This window comes from Leptidea sinapis, chromosome 21, assembly GCF_905404315.1.
Source record: "Leptidea sinapis chromosome 21, ilLepSina1.1, whole genome shotgun sequence".
Lineage (NCBI taxonomy): Eukaryota > Metazoa > Arthropoda > Insecta > Lepidoptera > Pieridae > Leptidea > Leptidea sinapis.
Window position 1 is genome coordinate 8,881,844 of NC_066285.1, and position 22,397 is coordinate 8,904,240.

The 22,397-nt window shown below is 35.9% G+C and overlaps 1 protein-coding gene across 1 annotated transcript in view; it reads left to right on the forward strand.

The window, feature by feature from the left end:
* LOC126970640 (proton-coupled amino acid transporter-like protein pathetic) overlaps positions 1-22,397 on the forward strand; it is a 30,820-nt gene that overhangs the window by 1,985 nt on the left and 6,438 nt on the right. Inside the window, exons 2-5 of the mRNA XM_050816718.1 lie at positions 12,641-12,775; positions 14,125-14,275; positions 15,686-15,807; positions 21,446-21,530. Of these exons, the coding sequence (XP_050672675.1) occupies positions 12,641-12,775; positions 14,125-14,275; positions 15,686-15,807; positions 21,446-21,530 (493 nt within the window). The remainder of the gene's footprint in view (positions 1-12,640; positions 12,776-14,124; positions 14,276-15,685; positions 15,808-21,445; positions 21,531-22,397) is intronic.

Sequence of the window (22,397 nt, forward strand, 5' to 3'; positions counted from 1 at the left end):
AAATCTAAGATTATGCCTAGCTTACGCTCAGCAAGTTTAGTGTAAGTAAAGTCTGAGCAAACTCTTAGTACGCTTAATTGATCTTAGGCTTAGATACCACCCTCGCCATTTGAATAATAAGTGGCTTTCGTCCACAGCGCGGTTTACAACGAAATTTTTGGTACTTACAATTAATACACTGTGGTAAGAGCATCCTTCCACGACATGGGTGCCTTCAAAATGCACATACGTCTTCCGAGAAGACCGGAAATGCCCAAGTAATTGATCTGGTGTTGCAAGATAGTCTTGGCGGCAACGCCAATTTTGGCAGTACTACTATTGGTACAATTTTGACAGTAGGTACTTTATTTATATACAATACGGGACGAGACGAGCAGGAAGTTCAACTGATAGTAATTGATACGCCCTGCCCATTAAAATGCAGTGCCTTTCAGGATTCTTGAAAAACCCAAAAACGAGCGGCACTAAAATTGCGCTCGTCACCCTGAGACATTAGATGTTAAGTCTTATTTGCCCAGTAATTTCACTAGCTACGGCGCCCTTCACATCGCTTTGAACATTTGCACATTGCTTCTTCACTGCAGTAATAGGCGTCGTTGTGGTACCCATAATCTAGCCGTCATCCTGTGCAAAGGAGCCTCCCACTGTTGACTACTAGTACTATATAGTAAAAATTATGTCAACCCATGAAATTGAAAACGAAATACGAATATATATGGTGTGATTTCAACGTAAAGACATCGCGGGAAATCTTATAATAAAAAATGGACGAACTGTTTTCAATGTCAAATTAATAGCTTTTTACTAAAGATAAACCTATTCGTTTTCATCTGTATTTACGCCGTGAAATTAATAATCTTGTTTCCTATCCAACGCACTGGAAATTCGTGTTATAAGTAGGCATTTGTTTTATATTTATTCTGCGCAAAAAGGTCATGGGCAAAACTGTATGGAGCTAGTCACAAAGGCAGCTGTACTATTTATGTTTTATCTAGTTATATTTATTATTTTTAGTTATCATGCGTAGGTATGCTCTGACATGTTTCGTCATGCTCACTGAATTTGAACATTGCTTGCGGCGGCGTCGTGTGCCCGATCTTCTCCTTCCCTCAAATATGTGCGAGGGGAACGATGGCTGGTCCATGCGTCAACTCGTGCTCGGGTGCTGCTTGTGGTGCCAGGTCGACCAGTTATAGTTAATAAATCATTGCATTTGTAAGATGCAATTACTAATACCAGTACCAGTGGGAGGCTCCTTTGCACAGGAAGCCGGCTAGATTAAGGGTACCACAACGGCGCCTATTTCTGCCGTGAAGCAGAAATTACTGTGTTTCGGTCTAAAGGACGCCGTAGCTAGTGAAATTACTGGGCAAATGAGACTTAACATCTTATGTCTCAAGGTGACGAGCGCAATTGTAGTACCGATCAGAATTTTCGGGTATTTCAAGAATCCTGCGCGGCACTGCATTGTAATGGGTAGGGCGTATCATTTACCATCATCTGAACGCCCTACTCGTCTCGTCCCTTATTTTCATAAAAACAAAAAAACATAATTGTGACACGACCATGACGTTCACGAAGCATCCTTAGACAAACAACGAATTCAAGCTCTAAAGATTAATGCATCCAAAATACATAAATTTATTTTAATACAGTTAATTCTTCAATACTTTTTATGAAATATATTATATTATTTAAACACAAATCATATATTGGATGAAGCAACTTAAAAACTAATTTATTATTCATATTACAGCCATTGTAAAATACTCTAATTCATTGAAAAGAACTTCTTATAATAATAATAATATTGACACACGTTTTACACAAATAATCTTGCCTCAAATTAAGCATATATAGCCTGTGTTATGCGTTGTAAGACAACGATATATTTAATACAATATACTTTCTTAAACATACATAAATATCCATGACTCGGAAACAAACATTCACATCCATCATATAAATGCTTGCACCTACCGGGATTCGAACCCGGGACCTCTAGCTTAGTAGGTAGGATCGCTAACCACTCGGCTATACAGGTCGTCTTACTCTTATAATATGTTCTTCTCACGAGCTCAACTATTTACGAACTTGTGGTAAATCCAGTAATTTAAAAGAAATATTTGTAGTGACGATTTAAAAGCGCTTAGTTTAAGCCTAACTGAATAAAGTTTAATTGACTTTGACTATGTTTTTGTAGGCAATTATATATACAACAAGAGTACAAAAGTTTATGTCTGTAACTTCCTTGGACAAAAAGTTGTTTGGACAAAAATTATCCAATCATCACTGTAAGCGAAATCTAGTAGTTAGGGCCTGTGAGCTATCTAAATGTCTCGGAAAAGGGAGTTTTTCCGGAGATTTCTATACTAATATTATACTGAGAAAAGATTTGATTGTTTGCATTGAATTGGCTCCGAAACTTCTGAACCAATTTGAAAAATTCCTTCACTGTTCAGAAACTACACTATCCCCGGGTGAGATAGGCTATGCTACATTTTCAAAAAAATTAGAGCTCCTTACTATAACTCCAAAAATGTAAGTCAAGGTTTAAAAAAATTACTCAAAATATTTTTTACATCGCTTGCGCTGCGAAAATATTGATGATAGGATAAAATAATGTACTATGACCTTGTAGAACACAATATCATTATTTACAAAAAGTGTCGGGACAGCTTAGGTAATAAGTGTTCTGTTATTTTTAAAATTTGGATAAAATACCGTTACTTCGTGCTCAGCCCTGTGTGTGTGTAATAATAAAAAAGTGTGTGTGTCAGCTCCGACGCACGACTGGAGTTTACTCCTCAAGAACTTCCTCTTTGAAAAGGTACTAAACATAATTAAGTCCAATGGAGTCGGTTATAAACAGACATACAGCAGAAGCTAATAAAAGTGTATTAATTAAAAAATCAAATAAATCCTTAACGCTCAAAATATGTCAAGAAATGCCCAATCACAACTTCTGCTAAAAGTGGAACTCAACATTCCAATTTTAAAAGGTCCATCAAGGACACAAGGCTACATTTTGGCACACTCAAATAGGTATATTATATTACATGCGTAAGCTATCATGCAGTATACTGTGTATGCTGGCTACACACAAATATATATATACACACACACACAACTGAAAAGTGTTAGGTGCGCGAGAAATGATGCGCACCAAAAACGTTACTATCCCATTTGATGAGTAGGTTTTACACTCCATATTTTTCTCATACCGGGCGCCTTATATGAAAATCGATTCTTAAAGAGTAAACTCCAATAAACTCCAATATTTAATCCAAATTGAACTTCAGCCAGAAGACGTCCACTGTTGGACAATAGCGTCCCCCAAAGATCGCCACGTCAATGGGCCCTGTGCTGCCGGAACAGGCTAGATGAGACGGGACGATCTTGACCAGATCATTGGTCTATCTTGTGCCTACCACTACACTTCATTTTCCGTTACGTGGTCGCCTTCGAGGACTTTACTGCCCCAATGGCCATCTGTCCATCGACCTATTTGCCCTTTCCCCTGGCACTTCAGTTTTGCAACCATCTGCGCTATGTTGGTGACTTTGGTTCTCCTATCTCCTCATTTCTGATTCGATCTGGCAGGGAACATCCGAGCATAGCCTTCTCCATTGCCCTCTGAGCAATAATGAGTTTCCTCATAAGGCCCATAGTTAGCCACCACGTCTGCGTTCCGTATGTCATGTCACTGTTAACACACACTGGTTAAAAACCATCATCTTCAGACACTGTGGTATAAAAATATATGTCTACAAAAACTGCTTGTTCAAAATATATAACTTAACTTATATCTTTAAACGAGTAATTATTGTATATATATATATATAAACTGAATCTCGGAAACGGCTACAACGATTTTAATGAAATTTAGTATACAGGGAGTTTCGGGGGTGAGAAATCGATCTAGCTAGGTTTCAATTTTAAAAAATGTAGTTTATCCGTGTTTTAATGAGATACAGCTACAATAACATTAGAATATAAAGGTAGATGTCGCCACTATATACCAGCCTATAATAGCTCAGATGGGACATTGGGTTATCCGGAAAGCAGAAGACCCCGGTTGGAATCCAGATGTCCTATTAGATTTTTCTTCAAGTTTTGTACATTCTTAAAAATTCGAGCAAGGCTCGTTCGTCCAGATATTTAATATGTTATACAAGTAGGTCAATGAGCGCAAGTGGTTAGTAATTTTGGTGTGGCGATGTTCGATATCATCAAGTATTAATTATTGATTGTGCTAAAAAGAATCGCAGTTCATTCTGATGTTAACAAGACACAATTATATTACGCACAACGTTCTATTATTGTCTGGCAATGATCTCTGACGACTCAATAATGAGATGAGATAGAAGTGTTTGGCATAACACGTCGAACATTAAACTAGCTGCAATTCTAAATAATAGTACAAGATCCAACTGCTCGAATCTGTTGGTATGTGTTTTATTGATAAAACTAATATAAAATGACAATTTTTTAACTATCAACCACGGTTTATCGTAAATAGTAAGTATAAAACTTCAATTTTGTATTAAAATTAAAACAAAAACCGTTGACTGTTGAATATTCAACAATAATTTACCTATTTACAATAACCCTAATGTTGCGGCTGACTGAGAGCTAGTAACCACATTTCTTTTTCAATCCTTTAAAATGAAGTAAAATTTATTAAAAAGAAAATCCAAAAATTTATTATACTCAAATTAATTACAGATAAATACTGATTTTTTTTATAGGCAACCTATCGCTATCGCGAATACATCAAATACATTGCATTGTCCCTCAACGTTCATTTAAAGTAAGTTTTATCAGAAAAACACATAACTGCAGAATCTAGCGGTGGGATCTTAGGCTAAAAGATCTTAGAGAATATTTGCTACAGACACGTGGGATGTGTCATAAACGAAGAGTGATTATTGTTTCGTAAACAAATTTCATCTGTCTCCAAAAACTATTTATATTCAACAATATTGAATAATACAGATTGTTTGTTTTTCAACGGAAATAAGTGACGTAATGAGTGGATGGCCCTGAGATTTGACATCATCACAGCATCAGATGCACGTTACAGGGACGATATGATCCGGTTCAACATCACAACACGAAGGCTTGTTGTATCGCGATACGACTTCGATAATATCATACTGTGCCCGTCTGATGTGTGATTAGAGATGTAAAGGATCCAGTGAACTGTGAACGGCTTGATCTCGTTGCGTAGAGACGTCGCTTCATTGTGTGTCTTCTACCGCATTTGTCACGGGAAGTTTTCCGAAGAACTGTTTGACCTGTCTCCAGCTTTTTCACTCATCATCTATACTATCATCCCCACCATCTGGGTGCGTATGGTCCCCCACTGTTTTCTAGATTATGGGTAGGTACCACAACGGTGCCTATTTCTGCCGTGAAGCAGTAATGTGTAAGCATTATTGTGTTTCGGTCCGAAGGGCGCCGCAGCTAGTGAAATTACTGGGCAAATTTATTATTAATAAGACTTAACATCTTATGTCTCAATGTGAGGAGCGCAGTTGTAGTGCCACTCAGATTTTTTGTGTATTTCAAGAATCCTTAGCGGCGCTGCATTGTAATGGGCAGGGCGTATCAATTACCATGAGCTGAACGTCCTATTCGTCTCAACCCTCATTTTCATAAAAAAACAGTGCGGTTTTCAAAGAACTTTCTTCCAAACTGTGGAATGAGCTTCCTTGTGTGGTGTTTCCATATAGTGGATGATACCACCTCCATAAAGGTCAGCAACGCTCCTGTGATTCCTCTGGTGTTGCAAGAGTATGTGGGCGGCGGTGATCACTTACCATCAGATGATGAGAGATTGGTCTCACTTGATGTTCGCTGATACACTATAACCAGGCGACATTCTCCTATTAATAGGTTTTAAAAACAAACTCATAACTTAAAATTATTAATAGACACGTCAATTGTATTTAATTAAACGTGTCATTAACAACGTATAGCTGATCGTGCTATTAACTTTAACTACGGGTACTTAAAAAGGTGGAGGTGATGCAAATGTCAATGAACTGTATTCTTGCGCAAAAGCATGTTCTCTCAAATAACAACTGTTTATGCATAATATTTTAACATAGAAAACGGTTTCTGTGCATATTTCGTAATGATCAAAATTGCCACATTGCAATTTCAGATTGCCATCGCTTCATTTTTATAATTGTAATCTTTTTATATATCACATTCTCGTGTCGCGGTGTTTGTTACCATACTCCTCCGAAACGGCTAAACCGATTTGTTTGAAATTTTGTGTGCATATCGGGTAGGTCTGAGAATCGGCAAACATCTATTTTTCATACCCCTAAATGATTAGGGTGACCCAACCCTTAATATATTTTTGCCCAGTGCAGCAGTGCAGCAGTGGCCCAGTGCTCTGTGAACGGCTGGATCACTTGGCGTTGCGTAGAGACGTCGCTTCATTGTGTGTCTTCTACCGCATTTATCACGGGGAGTGTTCCGAAGAGCTGTTTCATCTGACATGCCACATATTAGGGTATCATCCCTACCTAGATGTGTGGCGGTCCTCTACATTGTGGTTTTCAAGGACCTTTCTTCCACGTACTACAAAGCTGTGGAATGAACTTCCGGACGATTTCCGGGACGATACGACATGGGTACCTTCAAAAAAAATGCGTACACTTTACTGCGTCACGGCAGAAATAGGCGCAGTGGTGGTCCCCATAATCTAGCCGGCATCCTGTGCAAAGGAGCCTCCCACTGATTCTGGTACTACGCCACACGCAACATACTACATAAAAGGGACTTCAATTTGTAATCGCCACAATATGGTACATCGAGCATCATAGGCCATTCATCAGTTTTCCCCCAGCTCGATATTATCTTATTGGGGCAAAATTTGAGAGTTGAGATGAATTCTGCAATATTATTATAAAAGTAGAACATTTTTAGAGAAGTTACCCAAAATCTAAGGGACGAGAAAGCATTGAAATATGTTATAATTACCTTAAAAAGAAGCGTACAAAAAAGAAAGCTTTAAGAGTTTCGTGCACCGCTACTTCTGTCTTAGTGCATTTTGTTACAAAAATCCACTAAAGCGGAGAGGAGACGAGTTAAGCCGCGAAGCTATTTAAGTCAGGTTATTTCCATTAATGCAGAGAGGAGATATAAGCTGCGTATAGGAGTGTTGTGAGCTGTAAGAGCTCGAAATCAGTCAAGTGATATCTACGAAATTCCCGCCTATCCAGCTCTGCCGCGGCCGCTATAGAAGAATAAGACATCTCTTCACCTTCTTCGTCTCTCCGCTTGATCCAATTTCCACCGAAACCAAGCAGAGATGAGATGTGGGAATAACGAAATCTGATTGGTTATCAAAATACATCTCTCCTCTCCGCTTTGGTGGATAGCGGGCCTAATGCTTTTTATTAACATCAAATTTCAAGGCAACTATTTTGACAAAATCAATCAAATTCATGTCTTAAAACATATCTTATTGTTGTCGTTGCTATTTAACGATTGAAAATAGTAATTCAATGCACTCGATTTTGACCTTGTCTGTGCAGAAAAGTCAATGTGTGTAACCGCAATGAATGGAGCCGTTATTGTTATAATAATATGAGGGACGTGTCAACGCAATTTTGTTGTCGTTATCTCTTGAAGCATTGTTGCACAAGATCAAAACATACGGCGGGCAGCGCAGGTATATTTTAATATCTTGATTCTCGTTGAGATCTTTAATAACAGAAAAAACTTTGGATATTTTCTCAGTAAAATAATTAATATTTAAAATATAATAAATAAGATTTAAAACAGAATATTTGATGCGTTTTTATAGTGACACAAAATATGAAATTATAAAAATGAAGGGTCACAAATCGAAGTAAAACTATCTTACCTCTCAAGTCCACCTTCGCACAGTGTGCGAAATTTCATAAAAAACCGATTCAATAGTTTAGGAGTTCATAACGGACAAACAACATGATAATAAAAATATTTATATCTGCTTATAATTTATTGCAAAAGACAATTACATTAGTTCAAAGGCTATGTTAGGTTATAAAACGAATACATACAACTTGGTCATTTAAAAAGCAAAGACTACTTTTTTAAAATTTTATAATGGGTTAATAGTTATAGGCAGCATAATTTGGTTTGTCTTACTGCTTTAGCGAATATAAAACAAGGTAATATGTACCTAACTAATAATATATTTACAAATCAAAATTTTTAATATAATGCGGCTCGATGGATTTTCTTTAACATAAATAAATGCTCATTGCTAATAATGTCGAGAAGAAAATTTGATAAGGAAAATCTAGTCTATTGTCATAAGTACAGGTCCCCATTATTTAAAACTCTTAATAACTTTCTTAATATGTTACATTTACTACAAAGGTATTAAAACAAAGATTTTATATCTCCCACACTTCTGAGGCGTGGTTGCTCTGATTTTAATAATCCTATTTGACTTTGATAAAACTGATTGCGTGCTCATAAAACAAAATTGCCCAGTAAATGATATGCAGCATTTAAGATAATAATAACAATGTTTGCACAAAGCCGATTCTGAAATATGTATATTCTAGGAAATAAGATCCAATGGGGTTTTTTTATAACAAACTTACGAACTACATACTAAAAATTCACAAACAACCTAACATCCAAATAATTAACTTTTAAATCAAATAGATCAATTTGTTAAGCTTCTAAGAAGAAACTTTCAAATAATACAATAACTATTATTTGAACAGAAATTGGGCAGACTAACGCCCTAACTCGTTTTTTTTTTAGACAAAGGGAAAGGGCTACCCTCCGGGATACCGACGGGAGGGAGGTGGTGAATGCTCACGTAAAATCTAAGTGCCTACCCACTAAACACCACCTGAAGTTGGCTTTGGGCAAGTGCCCTCTAAGCCTTCATCGAAGGCGACCTTCTCTTGCGGAGAGAGTGCCGCTGGGAGACATCGGCTTTTAAAACTTAAGGAAACATTAAAGCCGAAACCAATATTAAAAAAATTCATAATCTCTTTGAAAAAGTTCTATGAATGAATACTTAAAAGAAAATATATTTGAATGTCTGCACCTCTGTCGTTCATTGCTATGCCTTACGAGGTGCACGTGATAATTATTTAGTACTACAATTTTGTTAAGTAACTAAGTCGCATGTAACGCAATTTAATTAAATAAATAGACATCTTCACCCTGTCACTGTCAACAACGGTCAACTACATTAACCTAAGAATAGACAAAAACATGTCGTATACACAAATTTATAGAACATAAGATGTGTATCGAAGTGCTGCTAGTTGAAGGCCATCTGCAATTATTTTCACATTCCAGTTAGGCGATTATGAATAAACATCGATTTATATGTCAACAATAACGCGAAGGATTTTTTACGATTATTTTCGATTAGTTTTTTTTTTTATGACATTAGGGGATAAGACAAGCAGGACTGATAGTAATTGATACGCCCTGCTTTACTGATTCTTAAAAAACCCAAAAAGTATGAGCGGCACTACAATTGCGCTCGTCACCTTGAGACATAAGATGTTAAGTTTCATCTTCCCAGTAATTTTACTAGCTACGGCGCCCTTCAGAGTTCAGACCCAAACAATAATGCTTACACATTACTGCTTCACGGCAGAAATAGGGGCCGGTGTGGTACCCATAATATAGCCGGCATCCTGTGCGAAGGAGCCCAAGACTGGTACTGCTTATTTGTATTGAATGAGACTGAACTGTCACGCTTCGCTATGTACCGCTCGTTCGGGTAGAGACTGCTCAAATCGACTAAGGGAGCTCGATTATTCGGAGCAACATTCAATATACCTACACAATAATATAAATTACATTTATTCTAAATGTTTTTATTTATCGATACACAAAAAGGTATTTCGTATTATCAAGCACGCCTTGATAAAGTTGCAGAGCGTTTTTTGTTTAAATAATAGGTACTCATAAGAATTTCAAATAATTGAATTTTAAATAAACATGTTCTGAAAAGTACGTAGGAACCATAGATTTAAGTAGCGTATAGACAGAGCGCGCGAGATAGAAGAACTTTCCAACGGAGATACAGGAAGATAGAAAAAGAAAGCAAATCTATAGTGACTGTAACCGATTTTGATTCAGTCAGCCACCGCCTTATTCATAATAAACGCTTATCGAAGGTATAAACTTATATTTATTTAATTCATTTATAAGTTCAGTTGATGGTAATTGATACGTCCTGCCCATTACAATGCAGTGCCACTCAGGATTCTTGAAAAGCCCAAAAATTCTGAGCGGCACTACAATTGCGCTCGTCACCTTGAGACATAAGATGTTAAGTCTCATTTGCCCTGTTATTTCACTAGCTACTCCGCCCTTCAGACTGAAACACAGTAATGTTAACACATTACTTTACACTGCTTCACGGCAGAAATAGGCGCCGGTGTGGTACCCATAATCTAGCCGGCTTCCGGTGCAAAGAAGCCTCCCACTAGTATATTATTATATAAGTTAAAACGTGTGATATGAAATATTTTAATAAACCTTCCATATCTAATACGTCTCTAGAGTACTATTGTTGCCATTTCGCACAAATAAAACATGGCTGATTTAATGACTTTTCAATGTCAATGGCTTGTCAGTTGTCAAAAGTCAATGTCAAAATAAGTTCAAACATCAAAAATCAAAGTGTTGAACGGCGAGTCTAGTCTGTATGTTGGTAATGGTTGGCTGACCTGTATAAATACCACTGGACAGGCTGTTCTATGTTTGACAGCAATTTTTTTATGCCTGTTTGAAGCCAATCGTATCGTATAATACAAATGGCTGTGAAGGAACGTACAATACTCTGAAGTATTTTTACATTTTGAATTAATTTCGTTCGTTTTCCGTGCTATTTATACTTCAAGAATCAACGTACACATTTTTTTTTGTAAATAGTTTCCCACCATCTATCGATGTTTGCTGAAGTTGTCATCACTAGTTTTAGTACCGCAGAATGGCCAACAGCGCCAAAATGGCGAATATCAAACAAGCTCAAAAGTACTTTGACAGCCGTCAGTTCAGTGATATATAGTAGAAATCAGTGCTATTTTGGCTTAAAATAGTTTTATAGAAGGGTCCTAGCTACTTCACTTCAGCTTTATCGAAGAGATAATAAACGTTTTAGCTCTAACATCCGATTATGTATACCATTTTTTAACAAGCGTCTATTGGCGATATTTTAAAGTTCAGATAAGTCATTATGAATAAAACCGTTAGTATTTTTGATTATATTTCTTGATTACCACTAGCTAACGCAAACATTGAGTACTATCGGGCTGCCGGGTCTTCAACATGCTAAGTCTATGGTAACTAAGTACTAAAAATCTCGAAGTTGTCAGTCGATACAAAAGCGGTTTATTTTAAGACTCAGTTACCTGTTTACCTTGCACTTGAGGAGTTTTGCAAGATCTGCGTAATAGTATATTATTATAGTTCATCAGTTACTTGAACTAAACACATTTGAGTTTCTCCTCGATATCTAATAAGCTATATTAAATTATTAACTATACACTCATATTAGTTTATCGTTTTATTTATTGGCTATAGTAAAACTGATAAATGTATTCAATTTAGAATCGCAAAACCACTATATTCATTCCGGTAAGAACGTAAGGAAATGACACTTATAGATGTCAAAAGTCTTTTACTTTTTACAATTTACCACTCCGGAACAGTTTGAGATTTAATGAAGAGAAGTGCAAAGAAACTCATTCCTACTCATTTAAATCAACATTTACAACTTCATGGTTTTACAAATTATTTTTATTATAGTATGTACATATTATTTAGTAAAGAGATGCAACAAAAATACTCAATAACTTACACATGGGTACCTACTTACTTTTTAGGTCTTTTTGAACATCTTGATAATTTTTTTTTACAGTATTTTTACTGTGACTTTATTAGCTTATTGATGACAAATTTGTAAAATATTTCGATTTGTTTTTATATTAAAATGAAATTTAAGATTATTATCTTACTTTGTTATTTAAAAAGTAATGTAACATTATTATGTAAGATAATTAAACATAAACTTTATATTAGTGAAATAATTATTGCGTCGATTTAGTTACACTAACCCTTTTAATAGACACGAACATAAAAAATCTTTTATGCCCCTTTATTAGAATATAATGAATAATGATATAATCAATACATGACAATATAATACAATCGCCTAGAAAACTTTGAAATACACAAGACTTAGATACTATTTTATACGTTTAGATAGAGCCATAGAGATTTATTATTTTTTCCATCTATTTTGAATGTATGCCCTTATATGTACTTTTCGTTTCTCTTGCAACATCAGAGGAATCGCAGGAGCAGCCTTTAAGGAAGGTGTGTTCGTATACGTGTTTTTTTTAAGGTACCCATTTCGTATCATCCCGGAAACACCGCAGAAGGAAGCTCATTCCACAGCTTCAGAGCTTATTTGATAAAATACATCTCTATTCACATCTCTATATCTTTTACCTTTGCACCTATTATAACAAGTGATAACTTGTTATGTATGTTGAAAAGGATATAATAGGATATACTGGATATCTCCAGTAATATCCAAATGAGGGTAGTTTGACAAAATTATTTAAGAAAACCTTGTTTTCAGGGCGGTGATTACTGAAAATGGACTGTATCCATCCACAATATCTATAGACACAATTAATACAAAATGCAAAGATAGAAATTTGGAAGAAAGCGACTACGACCTTTTCCAGAACAGAAAATTGGAACACCCGAACTCGTAAGAATATATTATTACTTCTAACATAGATATAGTTAATCATTGTATACACAAAAAATAAATACAAGCTCTAAATGCTTAAGCATCCAATATATTATGATAATTTATATTTTAATACAATTTGTTCATTATTACTTTTTATGATATATTTAATATTTAAAACGACTATAACTTTGAATACGATTCATATATTGAATGCAGCACCTTGCAAAAGCTTAAAAACTAATTTGTTTTGTATATTACAGCCATTGTAAAATACCTACTCTAATGATTGAAAAGAGTAGCTGCTGAGTTTCTTGTATGTTCTTCTCATGAGCTCTACTTTTTCCAAACATAGGGTAGATTTAGTAATTTAAAAAATATTTTTATAGTGACAATTCAGAAGCGCTTATTTTAAGCTTAATTGAATAAAGTTTTTTGTTTTGAAAAAAGGCCTTTTGTTTAACTCATTAGTCATATACACAAAATGGCTGTGGAAGCTGTTCTAAATTTGTTGATAGAGTATGGTACGAGAAAGCCTAAAATAAAAATCAAATCATATTTTTGTTATGTGGCACGATAGCGTAACACTATGGTCTCAGCCATAATTACGATATCGTCTACAAATCGAAAGTGAGTTATGTATTCGCCGTTGATATTGATACACAGACTGTTCCAGTCAAGAATATTAAAGTCATCTTCCAACGCAACGGTGAACAGCTTCGGCGATATGACATTGCTTAGTCTGACTCTCCGCTGCAGTTGGATAGGCTTCGAGATCTGATCTTGGAGACGGACTCACATGGTGGCTTTACATAAAAACACTTCAACTCTTCGATATATCGGTAGTCAATGTGGCCTCTCTTGAGAGACTGAAGCACCGCCGAGATTTTGATCGAGTCAAAGGCTTTCTCATAGTCCACAGACGGCTGGTTATACTCCTCCGTCTTCTTCATGACCTGCCGTAGCACATCGGTCTTGGGTGCTAGCTTTTATGGAATCCGCCTTGTTAGGGAGGCTGGAAGTCGTCGAACCTCCGCACGAGATGATTTGTGATATTTTAAATCATACCACTACACCATCTAGACAAGAACTATGCAATACTATATTCTATATAATCTAGTATGCTATAGTGAGCTTTCTTTTACAAAGAAGGCGTATATATTTCTTAAATTAGTGAGTCTAAGTATACTGTCTGGTATTTTAATATACAATTGCATACCAAGAGTATGGGGGAGTTTAACCCTAGCTAACTTATTACATGCAACGTGCAGTTTATTATTTCTTCTTAAATTGAATGAATTGAAATTACAATTTTTCTTAAATTCAGAAATGTTTTTTCTTGCATTCATATTTATCAATATTTTCAGAGATGTAAGATCATTCGCCAATCTACTCAAGTCGTCCTTAGGATCAGGTATTCTAGCAATGCCAGCTGCTTTCAAGAATGCCGGGTCTCTAGTTGGAGTATTTGGAACGATATTTTTAGGATACATTTGTACGCATTGCGTGTACTTATTGGTGAGTAATAGTTTTTAACAAATACATACTTACAAATTAACCTTCAATAATTTTTAATATAAAATGACCTTTGGAGTTGTTTTTGCTTTAGATATATTATTATGTCATACTAATAGCTGTTGTAATACATTCTCTGGCAGCTAGCCCAATTAGGTCACTTGCACGTCACTAAAGTCTAACAAACCGGTCCAGTTATTTAAAAGACTAATAAACTCAGATTGTGAACTTCTAATTGGACGTCTGTAAAGCCAATAAAACAGCTAAATATTTATATTATATTACGTGCAGTGCAGTTTAATAATGGCCACTTAAAAGTAAGGTTGAGATCTATTTAGACCGGACCTAGTCTTTGCTCAGTCTTTACTCACGTTAAACTTAGGTGATAAAACTTGAATTTTGTATTCGACTGTCTTAGCTTAAGGCGAAGATTAAGCAGAAAACACGCAAACATGGTGTTTTTAGACAAGTTTTATGGTGAAAGTATAGCATTTCGAGCTATGAACACTACTTAATCCTGTTACACATATCCTTGAGTCTTATTTGTAGGTTGCTAATGCTTGCTGTTGGTTATAGTTAACACTGCCGAGCCTTTTTGAACTAACACATTTCTTTGAAGTTAAACAAGTTTTTTGGCATGACGTGACGCATTTTTTTGGTACTTCTCTCAGAAAAGTTATTCTTATAGCTTGTACTTTTTGTGTAGGTTCATTTATTCAGATTAGTAGTGAATAACGAGAATTGTAAGCATATAAACTGTTTTCCGCCCAAGAATTTTGAAAATATTGGCTTTGTTACATAGATGGCGGGCCGGCAGCCGTGAACTCAAGGTAGCTGGCATTTAGTGTCTTAAGCCCAGTATAATTTCAAATATATAATGACTATAAAATCGAAATAAAAGATTATACTAAGTTTACACTAAGCTATGTTTAACGTGAGTAAATTCTGATCAAAGTCTTAGTACGCTCTATAAATCTCAGCCTTACTTTTAATTGGCCAGTATTAAAGTTGCAACCGAGCGACGCGGACGGCGCGTTTGTTTTGACGTACGAGTATTGCCGCTTTAACAACAATTATGTTTATTGCGCCCGTTCTTTTCAGGTCTGAGGCATACTTATTGGAATGGGTAGTTTTTGACTTCCAATAAACGATATCAAGAGATATATATAGACATTTCCATTAAGAATACTTAATTTAATAACGTGCTATTAAATTATCATTTAGATATACCTACTATTATGTCAATATCGGAAATGATTTCATTGTATAAATATATCATTGCATAAAATAATTATCTACATTATCTGCTCATAGCAACGATATAATAACATGAGTCATAACGCATCACAAAACTACGTAACGCGCCCATATCCATGAGATTTCAAATTTTATATTAGTCCAATCCATTTCCAGGTAAAGACATCGCAAGATGTTTCGAGAGTGTCAAAAGTACCTTCGCTTGGGTACGCGGAGACGGTTGAGGCGGTGTTTGCAACAGGGCCCAGACCATTACGGAAATTTTCGAAGGCGAGCAGGTTTGTCCCACTCATATAATTACGTGAACAACTTAGTATACGGTGCTCTTTATGAGTTCCTACTCAATTAGTATGCTATTTGGTACTTATACTTATGTTATCATTGTAAACATGCCATGTCTGTAAAATATTTATATTAAAAAACACACGACATATGAGTTGTATTTAAATTGTTTATATTTTATCTACTTATTGTTTGTTCGTCAGTGCAGATCAATGATCTAAACGATTATTGGCTATTTTTATAGACAAACGAGCGTACTCACCCGATGTAAGGTGATCACCGCCGCCAACATTCTCCTGCAACACCACATAATCACAAGAGTTGTGCTTAAATAGAAAAGTGGCTCAGAGGACCTGCTCGGGTTGATTCCAGCGGCCGGATTCCACCACTGCACATTACGTGCAAAGTACCACCCGCACCACGTCGACGTCTGGCATTCCACAACCGCGCGTTTTGCAAGACATTTCTTGCCTCGCACAGCCACTTTGTGGAATCTTACCGACTGCTGTTTTCCCGAACCAATACGACTTAGGGATCTTCGAAAAAGGGACCTTAAAGGCCGCCAACGCACCTCTTGACCCCCTGGTGATGCGGATGTTCATGGGCCTGTTCATGCCATGTTGCCTCACTACTCCCAACCCGGGAGCATCTCGTCCGTTTGTCCCCTTATATAAAAAAAAGTGTACGAGTGTCTTGGAAACATCTCCCTTGGTAATAACCAGTGTATGTTTCATTCCAATCGCACAAGCAAGAAAGTAAGGCCGGCAACGCTCCTGTGATTCCTCTGATGTTGCAAGAGGTTGTGGGCGGCGGTGATTACTTAACAGCAGTTGACCCGTACGCTCGTTTGTCCTCCTATTCCATAAAAAAAAGTAAATTGAAATAATATACGCTGAGACGTAAACGATTTCTACGTAGACAAACAACAAAGGACGCAGAAGTGTCTTTCCCTTCCACATAAGATCAAAATAATTATTATGTGTCTGCCGTGTCGCTTTTCTTGGTATTCTTTGTAATGGCTAGATTACTTCGAACAGCGCTTCAAACGGCTTTATCACACAGACCGCAATCGGAAGGCTCATATACAAATCTGACAACAATAAACAAATTAAAAAAAAACAGTCCGATATTTTCGAAGAAGGAAATAGTCGGGAGCAATACCCTGATATATAAGTTTTTTTCCTTATGATTTTTAGTCGGCAGTTTTCCTTATCGTACCAGCATAAGTAAGGCGTTAGCGCGACCGATATGTTGACTTACTTCGTAATTCAGAATAAAGGTTTCAATCCGTTTTGCCACCGCATGCTGTGGTTATGAGTTCATTATATCACTCCATGCCAGGTTGTTACCACTGCAGCTGATCGCATGTTTGTATTGCATTCTTTGGACCTTGGACATTCAACTTCAAATTCCAATTCCGCTATTTTTATTTAAAGGATATGATATCACTTATTGAATGAAAAACTACCCATTCGAAGAAGTATGCCTCAGAACTGAAACTCAACGGGTTTCTTTTTCTTCATAAAAATGTGATTAAAATTAAATATCGTACAATAAAATTTATTATTTTATAGCCTGAGGGCGGTCGCTCTAGTTCCAATCTGTGGTATTAATAAAGTAATTTATGTTATAGTAACCTTTACCACGCAAACGTTTTTTAACAATTCTTTTGAAATTCGTAATACATTTGTTTTGTACATTATCTGGGATCTTGTTGCCAAAGGACATACATCGCCCCACAAAACACTTACTAACTCGATTTAGCCGTAGTTAGACCCCATAACGCAATATGCTGGTTATAAGATATCTTTCCTTACATCAACCTCATTTTCTCCATCCTTTTTTAAGGAATTGAAGTTCAAATGAGCGTGCGGATCATGTGAAGGTGTGTTATCACCGCTGCCTTTAAGGTAAGCACGCGCCTTTTAGAACATACCCGGTGTCGTATCGTCCTGGACACCTTAATCTGGAATATATGGATATCTGAACTGTGGAATAAGATTTCTAGAAGTTAAATCCACAATTCAGAATCCTTACACTCTAAATATATTTAAGTTTATAGTTTTCAGCTAATTCTCGTCCACAGTGCGGTTTTCAGGGAGCTTTCTTCCACGTACTACAAAGCAGTGGAATGAGCTTCCTTGTGCAGTGTTTCCGGGACGAAACGACATGGGTACCTTCAAAAAAAAGCACATACACCTTCCTCAAAGGCCGGCAACGCTCCCGTAATTCCTCTGGTGTTGCAAGTGATTGTCACTTAACACCAGGTACGCTCGTTTGTCCTCCTATTCCATAAAAAAGCGAGTAAAATTAAAGAAGGTCGAAACATATTTTAAGATCAATGTTGACGGAATCACGGTTTGCACGTTCATCTTTCGAACAATGTTGCGAGTAAAATGTAGTCTTAACATATTTTTTTTTATGACAGTAAGGGACGAGACGTTCAGCTGATAGCAATCGATACGCCCTGCCCATTACAATACAGAACCGCTCAAAATTCTTGAGAAACCCAATAATTCTGAGCGGCATTACAATTGCGCTCGTCACCTACGATGACATACGATGTTGAAGTCTCATTTGCCGAGTAATTTCACTAGCTACGGCGCCCTTCAGACAGAAAGTGTTTCACGGCAGAAATACCCGGTGTTTTGGTACCCATAATCTAGCCATCTAGTGGGTACTGGTGTACCAGTACCCACGTAATATTAGTAAATTTAAATCACGTAGGTTGAATGTATCAACATGCAGTGTAATTAATTCGTTATCTACCGCGTACGACAATCTACAAGTGGGCAATTAAAAATAAAGTATTTATAGTCCGTCTAAGCCTTTATTATTATTTTTATCTTATAAGCTGACTGAAATTTATTTTATTACTAACTTTCATCAACGACTGCACTCCCTGGGGTTCTTTAAAAAAAATATAAGGAATAAAATAAAAATGTGTTGCTGAAAAACCACCACCATACAATTAAATAACAAACCAGTGGTATGACTGGCCTCCAGTAAGAAGTACCTTGACAGATTCACTCAAAAGTATAGATCCCTTAAACAAAGGTATGATGTAGATATATGATTTATGATGTATATGTGTTTTTATGGAAGAGGAGTATGTATGTGATAAATCAAAACATACAATGTTATCAAAATGAGATAAGCTTTTTCTGACGTCCCAGCTATATTATACCTACTCATTATATTAGATCATTCATACATCTAGATGAATAGAATTGAGTTAAGAAGTAACCTCTATTTTAAGCAATGCACGCACACTAACACAAAGTGTCATACAAATCGCGAGTGTAAGACGTAGCTTGTCACGCACACTAAAGTATTATTCCTGGCCTGTTCTCATCGGTTCTCTAACAGCAAGAGACACTATCTAGATGTATATATTATCTAAGCTCATAATTACACAAATAAAATTTATGGACGATGCGGGACTCGAACCCGCCACACCTCTCGCGTTTCTTCGCACTGAGCGAACCGTTCGAGTGACGTATCGTTGATAAAACTAGTACTCTGAGAGTTGAACAAGACATACAGGATTTATCACTTTAAAAAATATTAAATTGTTAAGCTCATAATATTAGAATTTCGGCATCGCAAGCCCTCGGAATATATTTGAAATCTCTGACAATCCCTACCTTGAGAGACGTTCTGGATATATACTCTGTGTACAAACACAGAACATGTAACCAGTATATTACTCATAAAAAGTGTATTAAGGCAATGTACGGGATGCATCTTGAGCAATCCTGTCAACCCATATTTAAAAAACTAGGATTGTTACCTTTGCCGTCGCTTAATATTTTCGAGATATGTATGTTTGTTAAAAAAAATAAAGCATTGTTTAAATCGAAATCCGCGGAACCGACGCGATCCACAAAGACTCGTTCTACATGTTCCCAAAATTACTAAATATAATAAAAGTTGTATGTGTAATTGTGTTTGTGTTTATAATAAGTTACCGATTAGCATTAAAAATTTAAATTCTAGATTATTTAAGAAAAGGTATATATTTGACTCAATGCTTATAATTTTTATAGTGTTAAGGAATTCATGGATAAGAAGTTCTGATATTCATTATTATATTAAGTAAAATATTTGCATGCTAGGAATAGTGCTAGAAAAACATTTAAGCTCGTTATTATAATATAACTAGCTGACCCAGCAAACGTTGTATTGCCGATATTAAAATCGCGATACAAAAGTAACCGTTGATCGTAGATGGGTGAAAATTTGAAGAAGTATGTATTGAAATATATAATGCTGACTCATAATCAACAAGTTTAAAAAAAATGTCAAAAAAATTAAAAAAAAAAATTGGCGTGGACCACCCTTAATATTTAGAGAGATAAAAATAGATGTTGTCCGATTCTTGATTGGTATATTGCTATGGGGCAACGCTGCCGATATTAATACAATATTTGTGCTGCAGAAGAGGGCTATTCGCGCTATTTATAACCTAGGTCCTAGGGAATCATTGAGAGCAAAATTCAAAGAAATTAACATCTTGACTGTTGCTTCTCAATATATTCTTGATAATGTAATGTATGTTCATAGGCACATAAGTGAATTTGCCAGAAACTGTCATAACCATAATGTTAACACCAGGAACAGACATAAACTGATGATGCCTACTACTCGGCTAAGTCGAGTTAGTAAGTCTTTTGTGGGGCGATGTATATGCTTTTACAACAAGATCCCAGAAAAGGTTCAAAACAAAGGTGTTACGTTATTCAAAAGAATTGTTAAAAAACGTTTGTGTGGTAAAGGTTACTATAACATAAATGACTTTCTTAATGATACCACAGATTGGGAATGGAGCGACCGCCCTCAGGCTATTAAATAATAAGTTTAATTGTACAATGTTACTTTAATTGTAAAACATATTTTTGATGAAAAAAAAAACAGCCCGCTGAGTTTGTTGCGCCCATTCTTCTCAGGCCTGAGGCATTCACTTTGGAATGGGTGGTAGTTTTTTTGACTTTCAATAAGTGATTTCACATCCTATTTCGAATAAAAATATTTGAATTTGAATTGAATTTGAATTCTCAGTCTTCAAAATTTCATGAGAATCGGTCAAGCCGTTTCGAAGGAGTTTAACACCAAACACCGCGACATGAGAATTTTATATATTAGATTAGCTGACCCGACAGACGTTCTGTATATAATAAATAAAATAATGTTTTTATATGAATTTGTCAATAATATATCATAACATCAAAAATTACTTCGTAAAACATGCACCCTGCTGTCGTAATGAAATTGTTTCACAGCAGAACTGTCAAACCGTGTATCAATAAATTCTCTCATAGAAATTATGTATGGACACATCAAAGGAAAAACAAATATGTCGTTTTTATTTAATTTAGCAGCATTTTCCTATTTATTCACCTTTTAAACCTTCCCTGGACTTCCACAAATAATTCAAGACCTAAATTGGCCAAATCGGTCCAGCCGTTCTCGAGTTTTAGCGGGACTAACGAACAGCAATTCATTTTTATATATATAGATAGATTATTATTATTATTATAAGAAATCATTCAAATACAGTTTACATTATGTAGCATGCTATTTATAACATGTGTTTAGAAGCTGTGAGTTGTGACTGACTTTGTGTTGTTACAGGATATTTATAGACTGGGCTATGGCACTCACAATTCTTGGCGCCTGTGCTGTCTATGTCATCCTACTCGTGGATTCTGTGCAGCAGGTAACAGCAGATGATTGATTGATATAAATACGGAACGGCGCTCGTAGCGATAGAAATAGCGTCCAGTCTAGACGAATAAATATACTTCCTAGTTCAATGTTACACATATATTTTAATTCCTTTAATCACATTGTAAATACAGTCCATTTAATACGAACAAATCGCACACAGTGCCTTGTATTTTTGCCAAGTTTAATTACTTGAAAGTATATATAGAGGTTATTTTGATGACTTTCTTATGTAGATCTAAATTAGAATTAAATTGAATTACGAGAAAACTATCCGCGGCAGAATGATTAAGGGCTGTGGCAAAAAGACTTAGAATAATAAATAGTTATTTAAGTTTTTTTTATCAGTCAATCACTTTTTTTAATTCGTTATAGTTCTTTCGTAACTATGTTATTATAAAAGATAATTGCATCGTTTTTCTTTCATCGCGGGAAACAAGTGGGAGGCTTCTTTGTACTGAATGTCGGCTAGATTATGGGTACGACATCTGCGCCCAATTCTGCCATGAAGCAGTAATGTGTAAGCATTGTTCTTCAGAACTTTGCCGTAACTAGTGAAATTACTGGAGAAATTCGACTTCACATCTTATGTCTCAACACCGATCAGAATTTTTGGTTTTTTCAAGAATCCTGATCGGCACTGCATTGTAATGGCAACGTCGTCTCAATTACCATCAGCTGAACGTCCTGCTCGTCTCGTCCCTTACCGTAATAAAAAAAATACTTCAACAAATCAGAGTAGATTTATTTTATAACAAAGTTATCAACAATACTTTGTAATTTGTAGATCCATAATTTTTACGTTTCCTTCCGTATAGCCACTAAAGTGCAGTGTATTTCATGTGAATTCAATGAATTT